This window comes from Oreochromis aureus, linkage group 7 (genome assembly GCF_013358895.1).
Source record: "Oreochromis aureus strain Israel breed Guangdong linkage group 7, ZZ_aureus, whole genome shotgun sequence".
Lineage (NCBI taxonomy): Eukaryota > Metazoa > Chordata > Actinopteri > Cichliformes > Cichlidae > Oreochromis > Oreochromis aureus.
This window is the reverse complement of record NC_052948.1, coordinates 23,522,822-23,546,203: the sequence shown is the minus strand read 5'-3', so window position 1 is coordinate 23,546,203 and position 23,382 is coordinate 23,522,822. Positions and strand designations below refer to the sequence as shown.

Sequence of the window (23,382 nt, the reverse complement as noted above, 5' to 3'; positions counted from 1 at the left end):
AAAAAAATCAATCAAATCCTAAAATCTAAACCTAAAATCAGAGAGGATGCTGATCCAGACCATTATGCATACAACAATTGCAAACAATTTGAAAAGCGTCTTCAGGTTTATTTTTAGATTAAATTTAGATTTAAAAAAACAGATCTTCCATATGCTATATGCTATGCATATCCCACGTGGTGATATATGCCTTGAAATGTTACCAAAACACACTTGTTGTAGTTTTCCTAATGAATTACCAGAATACACGTAAAACATCCGGGATACCAGTGCGTGTTTTTATTTCTGTTATTCTGCGTCACAGACATTAAGTCGGAGCAGCTTTGCTTTTTCACTTTCCATATGTTTCATTATTATACTGTTCATCAAACTCAAAGCTGGTTGGAGATAAAACCACGCTGAACAAAGGCAGGATTTTAGCTTTAGACTGTGACACTTGGAGTTTGTGCAAAATTGATTTGGTTGCAGTTTTTTAACAATTTAATGTGTTTTTCAGGCCAGAAAAACTAATGTAGCTTTCTCCTGTATTTATGAACTTGAGCACACTCAAAAATCCTAGGAAAAAAATAGACATAAATTACTAGTGGAAAACTTCAACTGACATCTGTGTACTTAAAGGACCTGTAACAAAGGTAAAATTGTGCATGCTTTCATTATAGTTACAAAAATTTGAGCGGTCTGTTGTGGCACACTAATTAATTTTTCATGGAAATACACTACAGTTATCTGTAACTCTTGGGGAAAGTGATTACATTCTACACTATGATATCCAGTGACACTTAACTCAGGGGCCTATTTTTGTTTTAGGTATGTGGCCGACCGAGTGAACGGTTCACAATCATGGAATTCTCATATTTAAGTCAAAGTAACAGCTTAATTACTCTCCAGATTCTATTTTCTCTTGGTCAGAGTGCTAAATTGTTCATCCCCTGCCTTTGATCTGTGCCTCAGTGTCAACATATTGAGGCTGACCACGCCAGCAGCTGCACCACATCAGCTCGCCTAAACTGGCTACCATGATGTACAGCGCTGAGCACGCTCCAAAGAAAAGATCCAACGAGAGGTAAATGAAGAAAAAAAACAGGACGACAGTCCAGCCAGCATGAAAAATGACATCTGCTGGTGCTGTGCAACCTTCAGCCCTCCAGGAAATAATCCTGTTTTTCCAAGTGAATAAATTTAGAGATCAATAAGGGAGGGTGAGACAATTCCTGGAGGGGAGGGAGACAAGCAGGAAAATAACTCCAACACTGACATAACACAAGATGGTAAATCCCACAATTCACAATTTGCACAGCAGCTTTTAAAAGTATTAGAGAATATCATGTCAAGACTACCAGGTTATAAGAATATCAAACTTTACCTCCATAGATAATTGCTGCTCTGACACAAGGTGATGTCTGGGAGATGAGTGCTGAGAAAGCATCAATGTGAAGTGTTCCTCCAAAGCTGCCTTTATGAAAATGAAAAATACTTTAATTTCTGGACAGTAATGACAAACAAACCACAAATAAAGTGTCTTTGGAGTGAAGTATACAGTACTATATTTATGTGTTACATTTATGCGTTAGCCTCTGTGCAGGTTTGTTGGTCTGATGGGGTGCGAGATGGGGAACAACTGCCGAATCGTGAAAGTGAAGAACATGCAGGCTTGTGCGGATACCTCATCAAAGACAAATTCATCTATGTCCACCTCCTCAAAGGTGTCATCCTCTCCAACACTGGGGCATGTCACAGCAGCAAGAGCAGATGTGAGCCTCCTCCTCAGAGTGTAGCCCCTCCAGAATGCCTGGAGGTACCCAGAAAAAGAAATGGTAGTTGCTTGATGAATCATGGAGCAAACGTAAATATTGCATGTTATCCCATTAGGAAGATAAAACATGTTAACCCCTCTTTTAATTGCTGAGTGTTCTGCTGTCTGAACTCTGTGTGACTCCAGGCTGCTCTGAGACAAATAGAGCTCTAGTGCGCCTCTAAATCCTGCAATTCCCAATGGGCAGGGGGAGGGGGGGGGCACACTTCACTTCAAGTTGAGCCGCACAGGAATTTTAGAACTCTTACTACCGCACGTCTTTGGAATCTGATTAATCACTCTATACCCCCCTGACATGCACACAACACACACTTACACTTACACAGTGCTGTAGTGCACGGTACACGGCAACTCCCAGCCTCTACCTAGCCCTCAAGGAGTCATCAAACACTTTGTGTGTTGAAAAGGGATTTGAGAGGGGTGATGAGTAGCATGTTTTTCAGAAGAGCAGCTTACACCTCTGTGCAGAGGATTAGCCGAGTAAGCCTCCATAGAACCTATGAGGCCTGAAGTTCAGTTTTCAAGGATGAAAATTGGCATTTTCAGATATCCACAAAAGGGAAGTGACTTCAGGCACACTTTCTACATGCAGAAGTAAGATCCTTAATTACACAATAAAAGGTTAATGTGAGCAGTTTCTTCTCAACGCATAATCTTAAGCTATGACAAACTGTGATGCGGGTTTTTTCCTACTCTTTTTTTTTTATCAAATTTTTATAAACTCACTAATTAATGAACCCGAAATATAACAAATCAACTATTTGCATTCTATGATATTCAGCACTTTCTGCTATCTGCATAAAGGGCATAGCAATCAGAGTAGCCCTTGACTCTGCTGTCCTAGCCTCTAGGAGCAACAGCCAATCTTTCAGGGATTTTAGTGTAGCAAGTTATGTTCAAAGCAAATGCAAAGCATCAAGCAATGCATCTGGGCAACACACATAAAACTCAGGCCACAAGAAGGAACCTATAAGCTTTTGCTTCCAAAAATCCTCTGCCTTTGAATTCTGCAACTGCAAAATGAAAATAGACGTCATAGCCACAGTGGCCCAATGAATAGATGGATATAAATCTCAACAACAGTCCCCTCAAGGTGCTTTATACTGTAAGCTAAAAATCCCAAAATAATAAAGAGAAAATTGCCAACAATCAGACAACTGCCTATGAGCAAGCATTTGGCGACAGTGGAAAAAAAAAATTTAACAGGAGGAAACCTCTGCTGTCACAAGTTGTGGGTGTGGGGAGGAACACAAGACAAAAGACACAGAGAGAGACAGAGTTTAATAATAACTAATGATTAAATGCAGAGAGCCTAATTTTCAAAGTAGAGAGGGTGTCTGCCTCCTACTTTCAAATGGTAGCTGGTTCCACAGAAGGGGGGCCTGGACGCTGAAGGCTCTGCCTCCTGTTCTACTTTTAACCATCCTATGTAAGTAAACCAGCAGTCTGAGAGCAAAGTGCTCTATTGGGGTGATATGGTACTATGACATCTATTACCAGTAAACAGATTGACTGAATTCACATGAACTCGCCTGGATAACCGTTCTAAGTTGTTACCGAGACATCTTCAGAGGGAAAGTGTTGTAGGACGCTACAAATGCTACAAGCTACAAATGTTTTACCTGGATGACAGTTGCCGCATAGTGTTTGCCAGCAGTGCTCCTATTAATATAGCAAAGTCTTGACTCTGGCTTTCCTCCATCTCCTCCTCCTTTTCCTCCTTTCTCTGTGTTCCCACATATCTGCTTGTATTTTCTCCAACATTGCTGAATCACAACTGCTGCTGTGCTGCTCAAAAAAGGACACACACACCACACACACACACACACACACGCATTTAAATCCACACAAAGTGAGGGATATATTGCATATGATGTCATAGCACCTTCATCTTTCAAAACATGAATTTATATGTGAGCAGACATCTGGAGAGCAGGACTCTGGAGAGTTTAAGCCTGTCTACAGCCACCCTTCAAATCAAAGATCTATTGTCCTCCCAAAGATAGCACAGTGTTAATGATAAAGCTGCGTGTTAAAATGAATAAAATCTTCAACGTCTTCTGCTGTAAATCAAGTAGAGGAGGCTCCAATGATGACAAATGCTTTGCAGCAGAAACTAATAAAAGGCTGCGCTGTGTTAAAAGAATTACATAAAAACAGAGTGTTTGCTTTAAGTCGGCAGCATCCAGTTGTATACCATGAATGACTTTGGTTTTCATCGCATGCATTTATATCAGCAAAGGTTTTATTAGAGTGAATATACAAACTTACACACGAGTGACTCTGATAAAAGCAGAAAGTGAATTACTTTTTGAGATTTAAGTCTTGATGGCTGGAGACAGATGCTTTTTCATCACTGAAGAAGGTCGCTGGACCCTGTTTTAGGCCAAATGTGTCATAGTGACTCTCTGTAGCTGGAGTCTCTTCAAAATTCCAATAGCTGCATCTCATGATGTCTCTATTTGGAAAGACTGGTGGTACTTTGTTAGAGGACTCTATATCTCGGCAATCCATAAGCTCTTCACCAATGACACTACCCAGTGTTTTCTCAGGCGCTGTTTGACTTGCAGCCCAGTGTTCATCAGGCACAGTAGTCTCACCATATTCATGGGCAAATCTCTGGTCCTCAGCCAGCTTCAGAGTCATACTGAAGTGCCGGCAGAAGCTTTGCACATCATTAAAGGGAAATGCAAGTCTGCTGTAAACAAACAGATACAAAAATCATTCATGTTACATTATTAACTGGCAATACAAACTAATTTTGACAACAGGGCAATAGTCCTAATCAATGCAAATACCTGACCTGACCTGACCTACATAACTGATTTTATTTTTGCACATTTGTTTTTATCGCTGCACATTTCATTTCTGCACTTCTAGCATACCTTACTCTGCATATATCTTATTTATCATGATTGCTGTTCGCCTTTCTTAGCATCGATGAAGGAAGGAACCTCAATTTCATTGTACAACACAAAGTACGACTGTGCAATGGCAATAAAGTGAATGACATTAAAGTTAAAAAGTTAATCTTAGTCCACATGGTTCCCAATCAAATTTACTTAATAGGTTTACTGTAAGCAGTGGTTTGAGTGGCAATAACTGAACCTCCTCTATGAGAAGTGTGAGACTACAGACTGTGCTATACATCCATGATGATTTATATTTCATGACCCCTAAAGAAAATTACAACAACGGTTTAATGTCTTCATATTGTTCTGAGCTCAGGAGAAGCAGTTATCCACTTTTAGGGTTGTTTAATGCAAGAATGAGCTTCTTTAAACATGTCTTCTCTATGTCCTGTGAGGTGAACTCTGTGGAGAGGACTGCTCTGATACCGTAAAAGCAGATAAGCTATAACTTTGGATATTATGCAGGTCAGATTTAATTATACTGGTGATAAGAAGAAAAGAGTTCTGTTTCCAGAATAGATTCACATACATTCTAATCACAATGAGGATTATACTACTAGTCTATAACCAAAACTGTCAAAAAAAGATTTGTTTAAAAAACACACAGTGATCAGTGATGTTAGAAAATTAAATCATTCAAACTAAAAGGATGAAAGCCATTCCAGTTTGAGTTAAATATCAAATATATATCCATTTTTAGCTCTTATTTTTGGCCAGCCTGTGAGAGGTGAGGTCAGCGTGTGTGCTTACATGTATGTGAGGGTAGGGGTGGTGGGGGGGCAAGAGAGAGAGAGTGCTGTCTGCCTGCTCTGTGTGTGCCCTAATACCATATAATGTCTCTTTCATTGAGGGGATAAACTGACAACAAAGCTACCTCAATGGAAATTTAATTAATCTATTAGCTATGCTCCGCTCCTTGTCTTAAACCCCGAGGGCCCAGAGACGCTCGGCCAGTCTGGAAGGCCAGTAGCCACAAGTAGTGCAACTTCTTCTCTACAAAGACCTCGCTCTTCATTCTCAGTGGGATAAGAAAGAGAAGAGTCAGAAGGTCTTAAAGGATTGTGACACCAGTGACCCTCCCTCCCTCTACCTGCTGGTTCACTCCAGGGTCACCATAACACGGGTATAAGAGAGCTTCAGTATACAATGTTCATGACAGGAAAATGAAAAGTTATTCACTGATTAATGCTCGCCTGTGAACATATCCAACCATGTATGTAGATGCTAAAAGCTCTCAGTGGTTACTTGTCTTCTGACTTACAATACAGGAAATTTAGAGATATTTGGTGTTGCTTTATCACATGGGTGTTCCCAGGAGGCCACTCTAAAAAAACTGAGGTGGAGAGCTGTAAGAAATTCCTAAGCGAGCAGCAAACTCTATACTAGTTATATTATAGAGGCGTTTAATGTCCTTTTGAAAATTCAAATTGTGTCTGTCGCAACTGTCAGATAACTACAAACCGAACATAGAAGACATTGTGGGTGAAAAATGTGGTTTGGTGATAACAATAAAATTGATAAAAACAGAGAGAAAATCCCAACAATCAGACGACCCCTATGAGCAAGCACTTGGCAACAGTGGGGATGAAAACCTCCGGCAGAACCAGAGGGAGGGCCAGCTATCTCACATGACTGGTTGGGGTGAAGGGTGGGAGAAAGGAAAAAAGACATAATGCTAAAATTTAGATAAAAACAAACAGAAAAAAACTTATAGGTTGCTGTAGTTGATTCTGCTGTTCACACTACCCTTTGTAAGATACTCAGCGTACATTTAGCTAATGCTAAAATGAAGCTTCAGCAATCTGAAATGGACTAATACTGGTGTATTGTTCAAAGATTTGGCTTTTTGCCTTAGCAGTTTTTCCTTACCATACTGTGTGATGGTACCACAAACAGAAGTCACAATGAGTGGAAAGTACTCATTTCATTTGTCTGACTTTGTGACTGCTAACACATTAGCTTTAGCAAAACTCTAAAAACCCATCTTTTTCCACATGACGTAGCACAGAAATTTTTGACTCCCCCATCTTCTTTTATATTACAACCACATTAGGAGCAATTCAAGCCTAAAAAAATACAGAGTGCCATAGAATGCAGTGGAAAAAGTGGGGAGATTGTGGTAGTAGATGGGTTTATTGTTTTTTTTTCCCACCACATCCACAAAATGTTTTGATTTAATGGCATACAAGACTGGATTGTAAGGCATGGTCATTTATGGGTGAAACAGAGGCACTTTGGTAGAATCCCTACACCTTGTAAAAGAGAGTAATAGCCCTAATACCCCACAGTACCTCACCTTACAGTCACCAGTTGACTGGCGTGTGGCACTCTTCTCAACTCCCCTAAAAACTCAGTCTGACACAAGGTCAGGCCAGGGGTTAAATGGCTGTGTTGGCTCTTGCAAAGCCCCCAAAATGGGTCATTGTCCAGAGGCCAGAAGGGTAGAGGGCACACAGTGAGGGGCGAAGCAAGGGGAGGGCCACGCTAACCTCCCCCAAGCCATAGGAGTCCTCGATGTGACCCATACAAGAAACCGCCACCGCGTTTCATCTTTTGTACTGTGTAATTTGAAAAGGTCAGGAAGATAAGCAGAAAGTTGACCACTGTTTTAAGTGCTGGTGGTCCTCCTTGTATAGGAGTGTCAATATGTGCAGAGGCCAGTGACATTGAAGGACTTGTGAAAATAGATGGACGTTGTCTTTAGGCTCACTACGCCCTATGTATCAGACATAACAAGAGGATAGCTAACATTCCTCGCTGCTTGATGGCGGTATCTCTGACAGGTTCAGCAGCACAAGATAAAAAAAGTGCAATATAACCTCTGGTGCATTGGTTTCGGGTTATTTTTGTTGTTTTGCCCTGTTCCGTATTATTCCCTTTTACTATTTGATTCTGCTTTTCTTTTCAACCTCTTCTCCGTTTGACCTCATGCCTTCATCCCATCTCTTTACATCTGAAGTACTCTCAGTCAAACATAAATTGGCTGACTTGATTTTTATGCATACAGTAGAAGAGACGAGAATTCTGCAGTACAGTACTCATTTTCTATTACCTTAACCAAATTTTTTTTATTTGAAGCTGAACATTTCGCACCTCTTCCCCATGATCTGCTTTCAAGCTTTTCAAGAAATCTGCAGCTTACCTGCAATATTTTAGTTTACAAACACAGATCATATAAGATGAGTGTGAGTATGAAATCAGACAATATGGAAATTGTGTAAACTGAGTTCACAATAAGCACTTGTATCTGCAGATTGTTTTCTCTTCTATGATGTGGATAACTTTAGAAAGTGTTAGCAGTAACTTCTGGGGTCAAACACACATCCAACCACCGACAAAACCTGCAGCTATCCACACTAAACACATAGCACACTGCCAGCATATCGACACAGGCAGCCTGTCTCTTACCTGAGCTCCCTGCTGTGATGCTGCTGTAAATTATGAGTCTGCCGAAGCTGAGCCTGGCAGACAGTTAGGAAGCAGTCTGAGGCCGAGCTGACCTGCTGAACAGCTGGAGGCAAGAAAAAGGAATCTGTCTCGTGGCTATCAATGACTCTAAGGCCGGGCACTGATTGCTGTAGTGTGGATCTGAAAAGGAAAGTAAAATCAGCAAAACCTGAGCTGTGCTGAAGTGATTTTACTAATATTTTTACATGCATCATTTATACCATTTTAACTGCTACTGGTATTATGTATATCTGTATCTTTGTATGAACTCATTACCACTGCATTAGGCAAAGTTTATAATAAACAACACTATTCACAGATAATAAAGACAATGAGGACAACTTGAACAGAACTCAGGTTTAGCTCAGTAACTGAGGCTAAGGTTGCACAGACATGTCAGGGCTATGAAACAGGACGCTTATTTTACTCAACAGATTTTGTAGATCAAAAAAAATGGTTTTGCCAAATAGACGAAGTTTAATTTTAGTTCTCTTTTTGAGTCCATTTATTTAATTACTGATAGGACTTATAACTGTCAAATTACAATCACTGCCTGACTAAGAAAATAATATTCACAGCTGTATCACCCAGACAGAAAGCTGCTCTAAAGCTGGCAGAACTATTCTCTGTTTAGACCGTAGTGTTTTGAGGAAATAGTTTAACTTTCCTCTCACGGTATATGTTGTTTTGTACACAGTACATTTTGTTCTCTGAACTAATTAGAGGACCATATGTACAGTGATTTAGTCATCCCCTGGTATTAATGGCTGTCTGAGTCTACAATCTGAACCTGTTTGCACTCATTACTATTAATCTTGTGCCGTTTTCTAAAAGCGTAGTTACACAGCCACTTTGGATAGAAATCTTTTCCAAAGTGCATATGTTAGGTAGTGTGAGCCTTCAGCTGGAGGAGCGCCCCGAATGGCTGTGATACAGGGGGAGAGGTAACCGCTGCCCGAGGCTAAGGATGTGCAAGCAGAGGAATCTCAACTATCTGCCAGAGAAACAGACTAAGAGCATCTACTAGTGGAGCACTGGCCAAATGTGGTCTCTGTGCAGTGGGAAAATGTGGAGCTGGAAACTCTACAGGACACTAGGGAATGGCAACAATAAAATTTGCAAAAATAAAAGCCTTTGGGCTGCGAAGTCAGTTTTTAAAACATTAAGAACTGGGTTTTCTAAAACAGATTCCCAGAGTACTGTATGCTCTTAAATCTGTCCCACGACTTCACCAGAGAGAACAAAACATGTGTTGAGGTCATTTACTGCTTCAGATGCATTCATAAATGGTTTATATGAAAATGTCTTTCTTTATAATGTGAAGTACTTTACATGTACTTATATATTCACAGTAGGTTTTCCTTACCAAAGATCGATCGATCGATCGATCGACAGACAGACAGACAGACAGACAGACAGACAGACAGACAGACAGACAGACAGACAGACAGACAGATAGATAGATAGATAGATAGATAGATAGATAGATAGATAGATAGATAGATAGATAGATAGATAGATAATGATTTGCTACCTTGAACAATCATATATGCACATGGTGGTATACAGTGATTTTGAAATCCTAAAGCCTAAAGAAAAATAGTGAAAACAAAGACATATGGCATGTGTAAACTGTAATACGATTACAGTTTTGATGTGGATCACTGGGTCTCTCAAACACAGATCAGAATTGGATTCCAACCCTGAATAGGATGCCTGACACGCTGTCTTTAAATGAAGCTCCAAACCCGAATTAGACAAAATTGGATAAACTGCAGCAACTTACTACCTTTTTAATATAAGGGCTTCATTATTCACAGCTATATCTACAGTACACTGAATATACTCAAACTTCAACTTGAATCTTACTAAACTGTTATAAATTTTATCCTCCTTTTCTTTTCAAAAACACTTTTTTGGATCCTTCATCCTGATTCTCCAGTTCCTATGAGCACAACTCCGTATTTCACTTAGTGAAGACTTCCTCCAAAACATAGGCTCTTTAAGCGGCCCCGATTAATCAGGGCCAGTATTTTCTTCATCTATTTCTCCTGGATCAGGGGGTGCCTACAGGGATTGTAATTCTTAGCACTTGCCTTTTGGTGCCTTTATTTAGCCAGTGTTATCACTGGCTGAGGATGAAAGGGCAAGGGCATGAGTGTGGAAATACTGAGGGTTAATTCTACTGTTGGCACTGGGGGTTAAGTAAAGTTCAGTGAAATATTAAGGTAATGTTTCAGTTAAGGATTAAGGAAGAAAGTGTTCACAAGTAACTCTTAGTTTTATGCCTATTCCAGCAAAGAATCCTCTAAAAAGTCAATCTAAAGATTAAAAAAATAGATTTATGTTCATATTGTCAGCACAATAAAAATCATTAGAAAATATGTACCATTTCAAAATGAATATTAATTTTTAAAGGCTTTTTCCTTTTTTTTCCTGTATTTTTTTAATCACACGTTGAATTTTGCCATTTACCATTTATGGAAACCAACATTGGCACTGGTACTGGCAGAAAATTAACAGAACATTTTGGGGGTTTTTTACAAAGTTTTTATTGAACCTGCTGGGCAGTAACTCCAACATATGAACAACGATAAAAATCTGAGTATTAAATAAGCAAAAAGTTTCCAAAACTAGTATTTCAGTTTTTCATATTTTGGTTATTTTGATGGGTGTAACTGACTCTGAGGAGCCAAATAACTTTGCAAACCTGTAACAGCTGACATCACTGCTCATGACATCCCAGCAGAACCTCAAAGAATATAAGTGCTCATTGCATATTTTTCATATAAACTCATTGCAACTGCCTTAACACTGGTAAAATATTTAAGCAATGTAAGTGAATGAGCAAATTGACAATGAAAAGATAATTGATTTTTCTGCTGTATCAATATTTTGGAAATTATGACCACTTAGTGCGGCATACACACATACAGATGTTGGTAATCTAATAGGCAATGCAGATCAGAGTGGTAATCCTGGAAGTGGACAGGGAGACCAGTGTTCAGCTGGAATGTTTAGACTACCTGAGCCCACAGACTAAATTTGTGATAGGCAAATACTGACTTTTCAGTGGTATTTTCCTTTGATCACCCATCATGGCGAGTGATATTTAAGAGCAAAAGAGGCAGAAACTGTAACTTCTATCCAAATAATTTCCAAAAAGAACAGAAATTTCTAATTACTATATCTTGATTTGAAACTGTGGAGCAGGTGAGGAAAATGTGCCTCAACGAGAGGCAGCCAGAAAATTCAAGATTCCTGAAACTAGCACAATGCACTATCACTGCATGATGGGTCCTGAAAGCAGATACATACAGATAACAACATATTTAGTTCTAAAAAGACCGTATCTCATATCATTTTCTTACTCTGTCCAGTGCTCACCCTACCTCCAGCCACTCTCCTGCTGAAGAGGATTCCCTGTGAGGTGGATTTCACGCAGGAACTGACATCCCTCAAGATTTTCACACACATTCTGCAGCTCTGAAAGAGAGCATGACACGTTTTTCGATATATTCTTCAGTTTCAATATAACTCCATCTTACAAACTATATCAACCTACACGAAATAAGCAGAGGTGTGTATCCAAGTTACAAAGTTACAAAATTTTACACAAGGCAGCAAAAGATCAACAAAATATAAAGGCAATAGTTCAAGTTCGGTGAGCTGAAAGAAGAAGACAAAACCACAGGTTTTAAACTGGCATAATTTTCTTCCATGGCTGCGGCTCAGGTGGTAAAACAGGTTGACCACTAATCACAGGATTAGCAGCTCTTTACTCGGGCTGTCCTGAGCAAAACAATGAAGGCCAAGCTGCTCCTAACAGAGCAGGCGATGCTCCATTAGGAGTAGCGCTTGCATAACAGTGAACAAGAGACATTTGCCGAACCACTAAGGTAAAACAGCGCTAGACAAGCGCAGCCCATTCACCATTTAATAAAGAAAACATGTTACCTGACAGGCAGTTGTATCTAAGATCCAGATTTTCAAGGGACACAAAATTAGACATGGAGGGCAGCTGAGTAATTCTAGGAAAATAAGAGACAAATTACATTAGAAGCTAGACCACATCTCAATGCGTCGCTCATGTCACCGTTAAACACAGAATCATTTTGAATTTATGTGACTGTGTGGCTTTGACTCGTCAGGGTTTTACAGAACCTGCTGATTGCAATTTTTTATATCAAGTTACATTTTCCAAAGAAAGAAAAGCCAGAAAAAATTGTCGCACGTGTTATTTTCTACTTTGAATATATATCACATAACAAAACTTAGGCGAAGACAGATGGCAAGTAGTACTGGATGAATACTGGATACCCGTTTTGAGCTGCAGAGAGGTGCTGCATTAGAGGAAGCCAGCAGGCAGTGAGGCCGTGAAGGGAGGAGATGCTGTTGTCATCCAGATGCAGCTCTCTGAGGAGGACCTGGTTGTTCAGACTCGGGGGCTGATGAAGCAACAGGACAAAGTCGTCAGTTAACACCCATCACACTGTGAGGTTAGACTAACTTTACACTGCTGCTCCTGCTGTAGCAACGAAACGGCCTCGTCCATCAATGTCAGCTGTTTTAGCCCTGCTATGCCTACTGCTATGAGTGCCGGCCACAAGCGAAGCTCGTCGGGTTCATTTTCACACTGCTTTTGAAGCACTGTGATAAAAACTTTCAGGCTTGGCAAACACAAGCATAGCTAATCTGTGACTGAAAGATTTCTGAGGATAGAGTGGACCATTATCACATGTGTGCAATAATATATATTTTTAGCACATCTGCTGGACTGAAGAAAATTTGAAATTTGGCATTTATTTTCACAGCTGAGAAACACGAATTAGCAAACAACAGCATGTGTTCGACTGAGATACTTCTTGGATTAGATCTGATGGATCGCCTTCCTTTTTTTTTTATTGAAATTAAGCACGTTATTTACATTTGTCATACTTGCCTGGCAATCTTTTAATAATAATGTATACTTTATTAATTAATGGGGAAATTCCTCTCTGCATTTAACACATTCACTCTGTGAAGCAGTGGGCAGCCATTGGGTGCCCGGGGAGCAGTGTGCAGGGATGGTACCTTATTCAGGGGTACTTCAGGGTAGCCGTCCGGTGGATTCGAACCCCTGACCTTCCGATCATGGGGCCACCACTCTACCTATCCCTGCCCCCTTTTATCCCTTTTATCACTCAACGTAACTTCTGAAATAAGGGGAACTGTTTCTCAATAAAAAGGACACGTAGTAGATAAAAGCAGAAGGATTTTAGGCTTAATTCAAGCCCATCACCTGTCTCCAACACCCACACCACTTTCTCTGCAGCTCTCGCAAAATTGCAACAGTGAACATTGATATTAGATTTAGTGCTTCCAGTCATCTGCCGTGAGTTTTTACCTCAGTAAGGCTGTTTCCTCTTAGATCCAGGGTGTGAAGCAGAGCACTGTTCTCCAGACCCTCCACGTTGGCCAGGTGGTTGTGAGAGCAATCCAGGTGGAGCAGTGTATATACATCTCTCAGCCCTTTGGTGTTGATCAGCTGGTTGTGGTTCACTGACAACCTCTGTAGCCTCCTTAAAGACTCCAGACCAGCTAGAAAGCAGACAGAAATGAGTTGACCTCAGTGTGAGTCTGAATATATGCAGAAAGCAGAGCATGAGTCTTAAAATTTGAAATGATACAGTCTAAAAAAAAAAGTACAGTCTGTACATGGGGTCAAAATTACAGTTTTCACTGCAGAGTGAACATGTGAAGTCCTTTAGGCGGAAAAAAGAGAGATGCTGCCCTCTTGTGTTAGATTACGTTACATTGTTTTTTTGACCAGAAGAGGGAGTTTTGTTAAACCTGGAGGGAAACTTGGAATTCCTGATGTTCATCTATGATAGTCCTTTAGCATGTGAGGTAATAAGTAAAATGTTGCATGAAAGATTTTGGGTATTTTAGATACCGTTTTGTTTTTTTTGTTTTTTCATTTTCACATTTATTTCCTCAGGTGAGATAAGCTCTGAATGTAGGCCTTCAGAATTTCATATTAAATATATGTAAGAAATGTATTGTAACTGCAGCATGTCTTTTACCAGGATTCTGGTGTTATGAGCCATAACGTTCATTCATTTTGTTAAACATAAAGCAGCCCAAATGCCTTTGACATACTCCATAGACTCTTTTTATATTGAAGTTTCACACTCATACTACTTTCTGTGTTTGCATGGAACATGATGGCATCATGCTTGTTTTCAGGTTAAGTGAATGCTGCTCTTTTTTGAGGATTTTAGACTTACCAGGTGTTCAGATTTGTAAAGCGTTATCTCAAGCTGCTACACACATTGTTGGCAAATAAGTATTCAAAACACAAACACTTTCAGGCATTATACTGGCAAGAAAATTCATCTGTTTTTCTTTTTTGGGGCTTTTTTTCAATAGCTGTCAGTGTTTCATGAGTTCTCACCAATACGGGTGATGGAGTTATGCGAGAGATCAAGAATATCCAAATTCTCAGCACCATTTAAACCATGGATGGAAGTCAGCTTGTTGTGGGCAAGTTGAAGAACTCGTAAGCTGTTCATGTTTTCACAATCCACAAATGAGATGTCATTTTCCTAAAACAAAACAAACGTAAAGCTGTAGTGACTGAAATGACTGAAACAACATGAAAAAAAATCACAGTAATGACTAGTTTTGGGGGTTTTTTTTAACTATATAATCACCTGTAGGTCAATGTACCAGAGCTCTTGTAAGTGGTTGATACCTTCCAATGATTTCAGTCCACAGCGTCTGAGGGTAAGCGACTGAAGTTGAGTACACTGGGCAAGAGTAAAAAGGCTGCAGCCAGGTAAATCCTCCAAGGTCACGCTGGTAACCTGAAAGACAGTCAAACATATTTCAGGGCTTCTGGATCTCAAATGAAAATAGTGGGTTCTATGTGTGAATATTCTTTCCAAACACAACAAACATTTAAGTACAAAACATTTTCATCAGTGTTTCTGGATCACAGGTATGTTACCTCCTGCAGGGATCTCCAGCCTGTGGACTGAAGCAGAGTGTGTGGGCACAGAGGGGGCAGGCTGCTACCCTCTGTCACCCCCCTTGGCCCTGTCCTACTCCGGGCTGATCCTTTCTGCTTCCTCCTGTTCTGGCAGGACAATTTAGACCAAGGGATGCATTCCTTCATCCACAACAGCCTCTTCTGCTCTGTGTGCTCTGGAAGGCTTGCAGGCAAAAAGTAAGAAGAAGTGCCAGGCTTTGCAGGATCTTGCTGGTTACTGTTTTTATAGACATGGATCTGACTGATGTTCTTGTTTAGGTTATTTTTTTTTGCAGTTTCAGAGCTGACGGGGTCGGCTGTAGATTCACTCTGCAGTGGATCAGCACTTGAGGTCCACTTGGTGTTGCCTCCTGCGTGTGAGGTCCTGCCAGTAGTCTGATTCTGAGATTGCATGCTGCTATTTTCTCCTTCTTTGTCTCGCAGCTCATTCTTACTTATGACTCGTTCTTTCACCTCTTCTTCTACTTTCCTTTCTTCTGTTTGTATGTTTTCCTTCACCTCATTTCCATAATCCTTTGCATCTTCCTTGTTTCCCGTCCCATCCTTCTTTTTTCCTATACTAACCCCCTCTTGTTGTTTCTGCAACTCTTCTTGCTTCTTTTCTTTATCTTTTTTCCTCTCATGTTCCATTCTTGTGTTCTGGTCTTTATTCTCACAAATCTCTGGCTTGAGTTTTATTTCTTCATCTGCGTTTCTGTGTTCTTGTTCTTCATTCTGTTTCATTTCTTCCTTTCTCATTGTAATCAGCTCTTCTTCTTTTGCTTTAGTCTTTTCTTCCTTCCTCATCATATCTTGATTTTCCAAACTCTCCACATCGTTCTTTTTCTTTTCTTCACTTTCCATGAGTTGCATTTTGTCATCTATTCTTTTAGTCTCATCTTTTCCCCTGTCTTCATTCACCATCTTTTTCTTCACCTCAGGCTTTTCTCTTGGCTCTACCTCATTTCTTTCCATCTTATGCTCTGTAGTTTTTCTCACAACTTCCTTTCTTGTCTTCTCTTCCTCACCTCTGTTATCTGTCTTCTTTTCTTCCTTAATACTTATTATTTCTTCATTTTGTGTCTTTTGATCTTCAGTCATCTTCCTTCCAGAAACTTCTGTCACATTGTTTTTGACATCCATTATTCTTGTTTCCTCGTCCTCACTTTTCCTGTTTTTCTTTCTCTCCTTCTGCTTTTGCTTTATCTCCTCCAACTCTTGTATCTCTCTTCTCCTCTCCTCTTCCTTGATTTCTTCCATTTTTCTCTCTTCCTCTTTCTTTCTAATCTCTTCTTCTTCCCTTTTCTTCTTTACCTCCTCCCTTTCCCACAGCTCCTTTTGCTTCTTTTCTTCTTTACGTCTTAATTTTATCATGTTTTTCTTTTCCTCTTCATCCAATCTTTTCCTCTCTTCCAGTTTCTTCCTTTCCTGTTCCTCTTCACTCTTAATTTTCTCTTCTTCCTCCTTCATTTTCTTTCTGTCTTCCTCTTCCTGCTTCTTTTTTGCTTGCATCTCTTCATTTTTCCTTTTCTCTTCTTCGTTTTTTCTTCTCTGCTCTTCCTCGATCATCCTCCTCTCTTGCTCCACTTGTTTTTGTAAGTTACCAATCAATTCCTAATTAGAGACAATATTTATAGAGTTACAAGGAAACTAGTTGCCTCATTTCTTCAATCTATTCTTTGAAATATATTAAGCAAACTACATGGAATTTACAAACGTCCCAAAAAGTATTCAATCAAAATGGAAAAAGCATCTTTAAGTACTAAATTTAAGGTGTGTTTTTGAGGACCACTGATTTATAAATCCACTGTTCAGTAAATTGATTCTACCAAATGCTGCGCTGATAACAAATACCCAAAAATATATCAAATGTCTAAAAATACAAATGTGAGCCTGTGCAATACGTCACACTGCACACAAATTTGAAAAAAAAAAATGCATTACCTGCTGAAGCAGCATCTCCTCCTCAAGTTTTTCCTGGGCTCTTTTCGCCATCAGTTCCAGTTCCTTCTCTTGCAGCTGGAACCAGTATAAATAAAACACAGCAGGGTTAATAATACAGCCATTTTTGCTGCATTCTGTATTTTCTCTGTGACAGTTTGCCCTCCGTACCCTTGTCTAGGGGTATGAAACATCTAATACTGAGGCATCTGAATGAATACATTTATTTTCCCCACTCCTCAAGAACACAGTAAAACAACAGGTCCCTTGACTTTAGCGATGAATGCCGTACATACCAGCCTGTACCACACCATACCAGCCCATCATATTATCATAATACAAATGTTTGTCTTGAGAATCAGAACAGAACTGGTGTGAAAAAAGGCTTTTAAATATGCTGGCTCTGTTTTCTGGAATAATCTACAGAAAGGACAGAAATTGCCAGAAATTGTTACGATGCTGGAGTTTAAGCTCATTTTAAAGGAGCGAGAGAATAGCTCTTTTGGTCAGTGTCACTGTTTTTAATGTCTCTTGTAATGTCTCTAATGACTCTTGTAATGATCTGTTTTGCATATTATTCATGTGTTTGTCTTCCCTTGTCTGTACAGAATATTGTATTTGTGTTTTTTTACTTGTTATATTGTTATGTGTTGTATTTGTTGTAACTTCTGCTGCCGTCTTGGTCAGGTCTCTATTAGAAAAGAGATGAGACTTTTTACCTGGATAAAAACTAATATAGATTATTATTTTTATTTCTTAGCTAAGTTGTTTTTCATGATTTGGCTATAACAATTTCCATACTTTTGGGGATAAATGAAGCATTTCTTACTTTTAACTTATCTGTATCTTAATTTGCTATTTAATCACATTCTAAAGTGAATAAAGTAAAATTCAATCAGAATAATCACACATGTGTGGCTGTAACAGCAGCTATCCCACTGCAGGATTACATATTTGCTCAGCTGAAGAAGTTGGAAAAATCTGTATTTCATATTTGGGGGGTCAGCAAATATAATCTCTATTTGCATATTGTTTTCTAACGTGGGAAATGATTTAGTGTTTCTCATTCACTCATTTAGACACAAACTCATGCACCAATCTTGCTCCTGCCACAGTTACTGTAGAAGCACAGGGCTGCAATCACAATACACTGCACTAATTACCAAAATGCTGCAGTACTCTACAGATTACACAACAATAATCTGCAATCTATCCTAATTATTATTTTCTCTGTTCTCAAACTCTTCTCCCATTAGGAGCTCAGTCTGGGAGGAGTTTCTATCCTCCTCTCACCTCATGTTGTGTATTTTCGTTGTTTTTCTTATCAGCCTACCTCTGACCTGTCTTCCCAATGTGATCTTTGTGTAAACTATGTTTGGTTGGAGGGTTCCTTTGTTAGTCCGCATGCGCCTACCAGCATGCTGCCTGCTGTAAACCATAATTTCCTTCAGGATTAATAAAGTATTTCTGATTCTGATTATTTGTGCAACGGCAGAAGAAAATCTACACATTAAAAGGTGAAAGGCAGACATTTGCTATTTGGATTCATTAACAATACATCAATACAATTAATTAATCATTGAAAATTATTTAATTTCACAACACTTTATCCTCATTCATTTGACAGCACCACCACAAGGATTCCCAGAAGGTGAATAGCACCATTGCCTAGCAATGAGCCTTGACATGAGATATGATCATTAAACAATGGCTATATGTGTTATTGACAGAGATCTGGGGAAAAGTCCACTCACAGCACTGTAAGACGGTGAAAGATGTACTCTTAGAGTCCAGGCTAGACAAGCTATCTCTTCTGTGTTGTGCCATTTCTTAAGCTTGAGGTTGTTTGGTTTACCAAAATACATAATTCATCTCAATCCTCTTGGTCCTTAACTGCGTACACTATATTACTCAGTTTAAGCCGGGGGACAGAATCCTTGGGGTGGACAAACTTTTGGGAGTTTTGTTTGGAATTTGAAAGCCACAGAGACACAATGTTATGAAAACATGTCTCACTGTTGTTCTGACACTCCAGACACATAAGGAATCACCAGTGGTCTTCACTTTAGTTGATACTTTAGCATTGCTTAGTTGTCTTCCCAGCTTAGTCAAATACCCAGCTGGATAACCACATTTACTCAGGGTCACCTTGATATGATGATCTTCTGCTTCTCTGCCCACTGTGTCTTTGGGGATGGTGTTCTCACTGTGTCGCAGTGTCCTAAAGACACACAATTTTTGCTCCAGTGGACAATTACAGTCAAACCTTTCATATCCTCTGTGGTGAGCTTGATCGGTCTGTGTAATAAGTCTGTGTACTTACTAAGTAAGGTATCATCGATAAACATAAACAATGGCTCAGTGGTGCACCAGGCTATCAGAGGCCTCTTTTCCACTTCCTCCATATCCAAGTAAGGCTGGGTTATGTAATTACCCTGAAGAGTTGGTGGGGGCAGCTGCATGTTTTATTATGTATGTGGACATTTGGTACCAGCTTATTGTTTATTTGTAGTATTTATGGGACAGCTGCTCTACCACCTGGATCCAAAAGTACTATGTCGAGGGGGGAAAAAAGTCAAGAGTAACTTACTTTCTCTGCCTCCATTATCTTCCTCAGCTCCTCCTGGAAGTTAATTTCTCTTTTTTGCCTTTCCTCGTTTTTATGCATCTCCTCATCACAGTGTTTCTCTTGTGCTATGTCATGTTTGCTAAAGTCCCGGGCCAAATATTTCTCAGTCTCCCAACATCGATCTGTTCCAGCTCCATCTAAGACAAATACAAAAATGTAAGGCTTCAATAGTTCAGCAAGCAAGAAAGCCGTGCATATGTAGTTCATATCAGGCTCAAAGTAAGACATGCCTTGCCTCTCCATTGATTGTTATGCACTAATAACAAATAACAACCAAATTTCCTGCATAAAGAATGATCTAAATCGAATCTTCCATAAATGTTTAAGGAAATGCTTAGGGAAATGAGAGGAAATGCATTTTATTTTAACTTTTTTATTTTAAATTTTTTCTAAATTTACATCAGTGACGTGGCAGTGATTGTGAGTGTGATTTAACTAAAATATACCTCCAGGAAGCTTGATCACCATTAGCTTTATGCTTTCAGTTTTAAATTTAAAAGTCTATTCACAAGGCAGGATTATCTACTTTTTCATGTTACTGAAGTCGTGAACGACAGCAAATTCTATGAAAATAGTGACGTCTTGTGGCAAACTATGTTACCTTTTACCTTTATTTTGAGTGTATTATGGGTGTATTACGCAACATCAGAACTTCAGTAACCCTTTTCACTTTTCTGGTCATTTCTAAAGTTTTGGCTGTTTCTCTGATAGTTTTTTTTCTTCACTTTTTTCACTCACTTGCGCTGACATCTCTTTGGCCTGATATTATAAATAATTGAAATTACAGTATAAAGCTATAAAACAAAAATTAAAGACATTGAATCGACTTGAGATATTATATCTGCTTCATTTGAAATTAAAAAAATGATCAGGCCTCACACGGCCACTGCTTGTCAATCAATTATCCCATTAAAGTTGAACCTCTGAAAATGGGGCAAAATGGGGGACTGTGTATAGAAAGGGCTGTAATTCTTTAACAGATTTTGTAAAATCTTTGGGATTAAAAAAGAAAGTCTGTGTCAGGATCTGGAGGTTTGATTGGAAAGTTCCATCAGGCACCTGAGTTCTGGGTAATCAGATTGAGGATTTAAGCTCCACTCAGACTCTCCTTCACCGTCCGCCAGTTTGTCAACGACCTCACGTTGGTAACGGCTCTAATGTTTTTCATGCTCTTGCTACTTGTTTTGTTGCTTCCTTTGGTTTCCTGTGCTACAGTTTTCCTGGACCTTCTTTGCCATTGCCTTCAACCTCAGCTCTCCTCGGATTATCTTCGCATTCTGGAAAAATACAAAGAAGCTCACCTGCCTACCCTCCAGCCACCACTCTCCACCTCGGACACAGCGGAACTCAGGTCAGCCAGCCTTTACCACTACTCACCTGGATTCTCACCGCCTCTCCCTCAAAGCCAAGCTCACCCCCGACTATCAGTAAGCATTATCAGTCATTACCACTAAATGCCCTGCGCCTAGTGCCTTCTTAACCTCATTCTCTTTTCTTCCCAGACGCACCCGCTCCGTCCCCGTCGCAACCTGCCAATTCCCCGTTCACCCCCACTGACCCACAGCCGCATCATTAGTAACACTTTGCCACAAATTCACCTGTTGACTTGAGAATAAAACACTGTAAAACGTACGAGCCGTCTCTGTTGTGGTTCTCTGCGTTTGAGTCCAGTTTACCTATCAGCCTGTGGCCATTGTGGCAGTCTGTACTTCAAGCACATACTGATTGTTTGATCTACAATCCATTGTGGTGGTGGTGTACAGAAGCGAAACTACAAAAATGGTGTCTTTGTCCCAAACAATACACATGTACATGTTATCTACCTTCATTATTAAGACACATGGGCATAGTGTGAGTCAAAGGATTTTGTGTCACTTTTTGTGATTGAAGAAGGGACCCATCAGTCTTGTCCTCCTCATTTTCTGTTGCACCACCGACCTGTATCAGTAAAAAAGAAATCATTTTAAAAATTAGGCCACGTGACATTATATTTTAGATGTCATAAAACAACCGAGATTAGACCGTTAAGACCAATTTACCTGTTCATTCAGTTTCACCATATCTTTACTGACTTCATTTGACAGCCTCGTCATATTCTCAGTGGAATCTGATGGTGTGAAGTCTGACATGGAATTCAAAGACAGTGCAGACAAAATCCAAAACAGTAAAGAGATAACCTCAGCTTTATCATTGTACACATTAGTTAAATGCTATAAGTTATTACTTACCTTCAAGTTCCTGAAGGATAAGTTTCTCACAAACTGCCGCTCTAGTTTTTGATGTTTCAAAATAGCTTAGAAGGGCTGGTGGGAAATCATCTGAAGCCTGCGGTCAGAAAACAGGTTAATTATGTCTATAGCCACAAAAGGAAAATGTTAATATAAGCTAACAATATTAGAAAGCATTGTGGGGACAAAAGTGAAGCAATAACTCTTACTGATAGTAAATCCATTGTCTATACTGCTTATGGGTCAATCAATTTCCTTATTGAGTTCTGATTAATTTTAAAATAGGCCAGCAGGGGTTCAGGGTCAATGCAAAAGTAGAAAAAAGGGTCTGTACTGTATGTGGCTCACACATTCAAAAGCTCAAAGGTTTTGGGATCACTGTGTTGCAATTATCATTTTTTTAAAAGCAGCATTCATAAATGGCATTACTACATTTAGTAATATATTACTAAGTGAGATATTAGTCCAATGAACTGGACAATTTGGTACCATTTATTTTTATTTGGAAGAATTTCTCAAATCCCATCCATACTCACTATATGAAAAAGTAATAGCTGGGATGTATGGGCAAAGTCATAAGGCAGTATGTGGATTTACGGAGGGTCAGCTTATGTTGTGCATAATTCATCTTCTGTCTATTATCTGTTTAGCTTCGCTGTCCTGTTCAGCGTCACTCTAAGCTCACGTGTGGCTCTCAAACGAATCATCCTGATGCTTTTGTGGTAGAGATATAAATTAAGGGGTCTACCCTGACAAATAGCTGCTAATTTCCACCTCTCCAGGTGATAGAATATATGAAGAATTGGACAAAAACAAGTAAATGAAGCGAATATTTTGGAGAATAGCGGAAACATACATGCATGTGCTGTATTTTTGGAACGAGGTCCACACCCTTACCTCTTCTTCATGACATGAAACATTTTTCTGTTCTTCTTCTTCGGTTTCATCAGAGGTGAATGGCTCATCCAGCTCCAGCATGACGATTTACTTATCTGTCAGAGCAGTGAAAATGAAGGCAGTAGACGGTCGGCTAATATTCAGTTGCTGAAACCATTTACTGTAATACTTTTATCCAAAGTACTCATATTTACCGCTAAGTTATACTTAATTATTTTAAATTTCCTACTTGGATACAGCACTAGTGCTATACTCGGAGGCTTAGAAGAACTTGCCTGAAAGATCCTCTTGCGTTTAGACGAATTTCTGTCTCTATGGAAACAACGCTGTGAACTACGAAGTCTCGAAAGGGACTTACCGAACAAAACGCAAGAGAAAAACTAATTCATATTTTAAATGCAAAAAGGCGGTTTGCATTTATTGTAATTTTTTAGACTGCATTTGTTGTATTGATTTCAGTATTTATATCTTCATTCTTCATGTAAACACCATTCTAATGGTGT

General features: G+C 39.4%; 1 protein-coding gene across 1 annotated transcript in view; it reads right to left on the bottom strand.

Moving 5' to 3' along the window:
* The window catches only part of lrriq1 (leucine-rich repeats and IQ motif containing 1), a 111,594-nt gene extending 88,456 nt beyond the window's left edge, over positions 1 to 23,138 (bottom strand). The window contains exons 1-18 of the mRNA XM_031731866.2: positions 22,880 to 23,138; positions 21,983 to 22,079; positions 21,794 to 21,876; positions 21,578 to 21,692; positions 19,716 to 19,891; positions 17,129 to 17,203; positions 15,164 to 16,798; positions 14,868 to 15,020; positions 14,609 to 14,759; positions 13,559 to 13,752; positions 12,493 to 12,620; positions 12,130 to 12,203; positions 11,565 to 11,658; positions 8,134 to 8,313; positions 4,122 to 4,511; positions 3,436 to 3,601; positions 1,664 to 1,789; positions 1,364 to 1,453 (exon numbers count right to left, since the gene is read on the bottom strand). Coding sequence (XP_031587726.2) covers positions 1,364 to 1,453; positions 1,664 to 1,789; positions 3,436 to 3,601; positions 4,122 to 4,511; positions 8,134 to 8,313; positions 11,565 to 11,658; positions 12,130 to 12,203; positions 12,493 to 12,620; positions 13,559 to 13,752; positions 14,609 to 14,759; positions 14,868 to 15,020; positions 15,164 to 16,798; positions 17,129 to 17,203; positions 19,716 to 19,891; positions 21,578 to 21,692; positions 21,794 to 21,876; positions 21,983 to 22,079; positions 22,880 to 22,960 — 4,008 coding nt within the window. The 5' untranslated portion in view covers positions 22,961 to 23,138. The remainder of the gene's footprint in view (positions 1 to 1,363; positions 1,454 to 1,663; positions 1,790 to 3,435; positions 3,602 to 4,121; positions 4,512 to 8,133; positions 8,314 to 11,564; positions 11,659 to 12,129; positions 12,204 to 12,492; positions 12,621 to 13,558; positions 13,753 to 14,608; positions 14,760 to 14,867; positions 15,021 to 15,163; positions 16,799 to 17,128; positions 17,204 to 19,715; positions 19,892 to 21,577; positions 21,693 to 21,793; positions 21,877 to 21,982; positions 22,080 to 22,879) is intronic.
* Between the last annotated feature and the right edge of the window lie 244 nt (positions 23,139 to 23,382).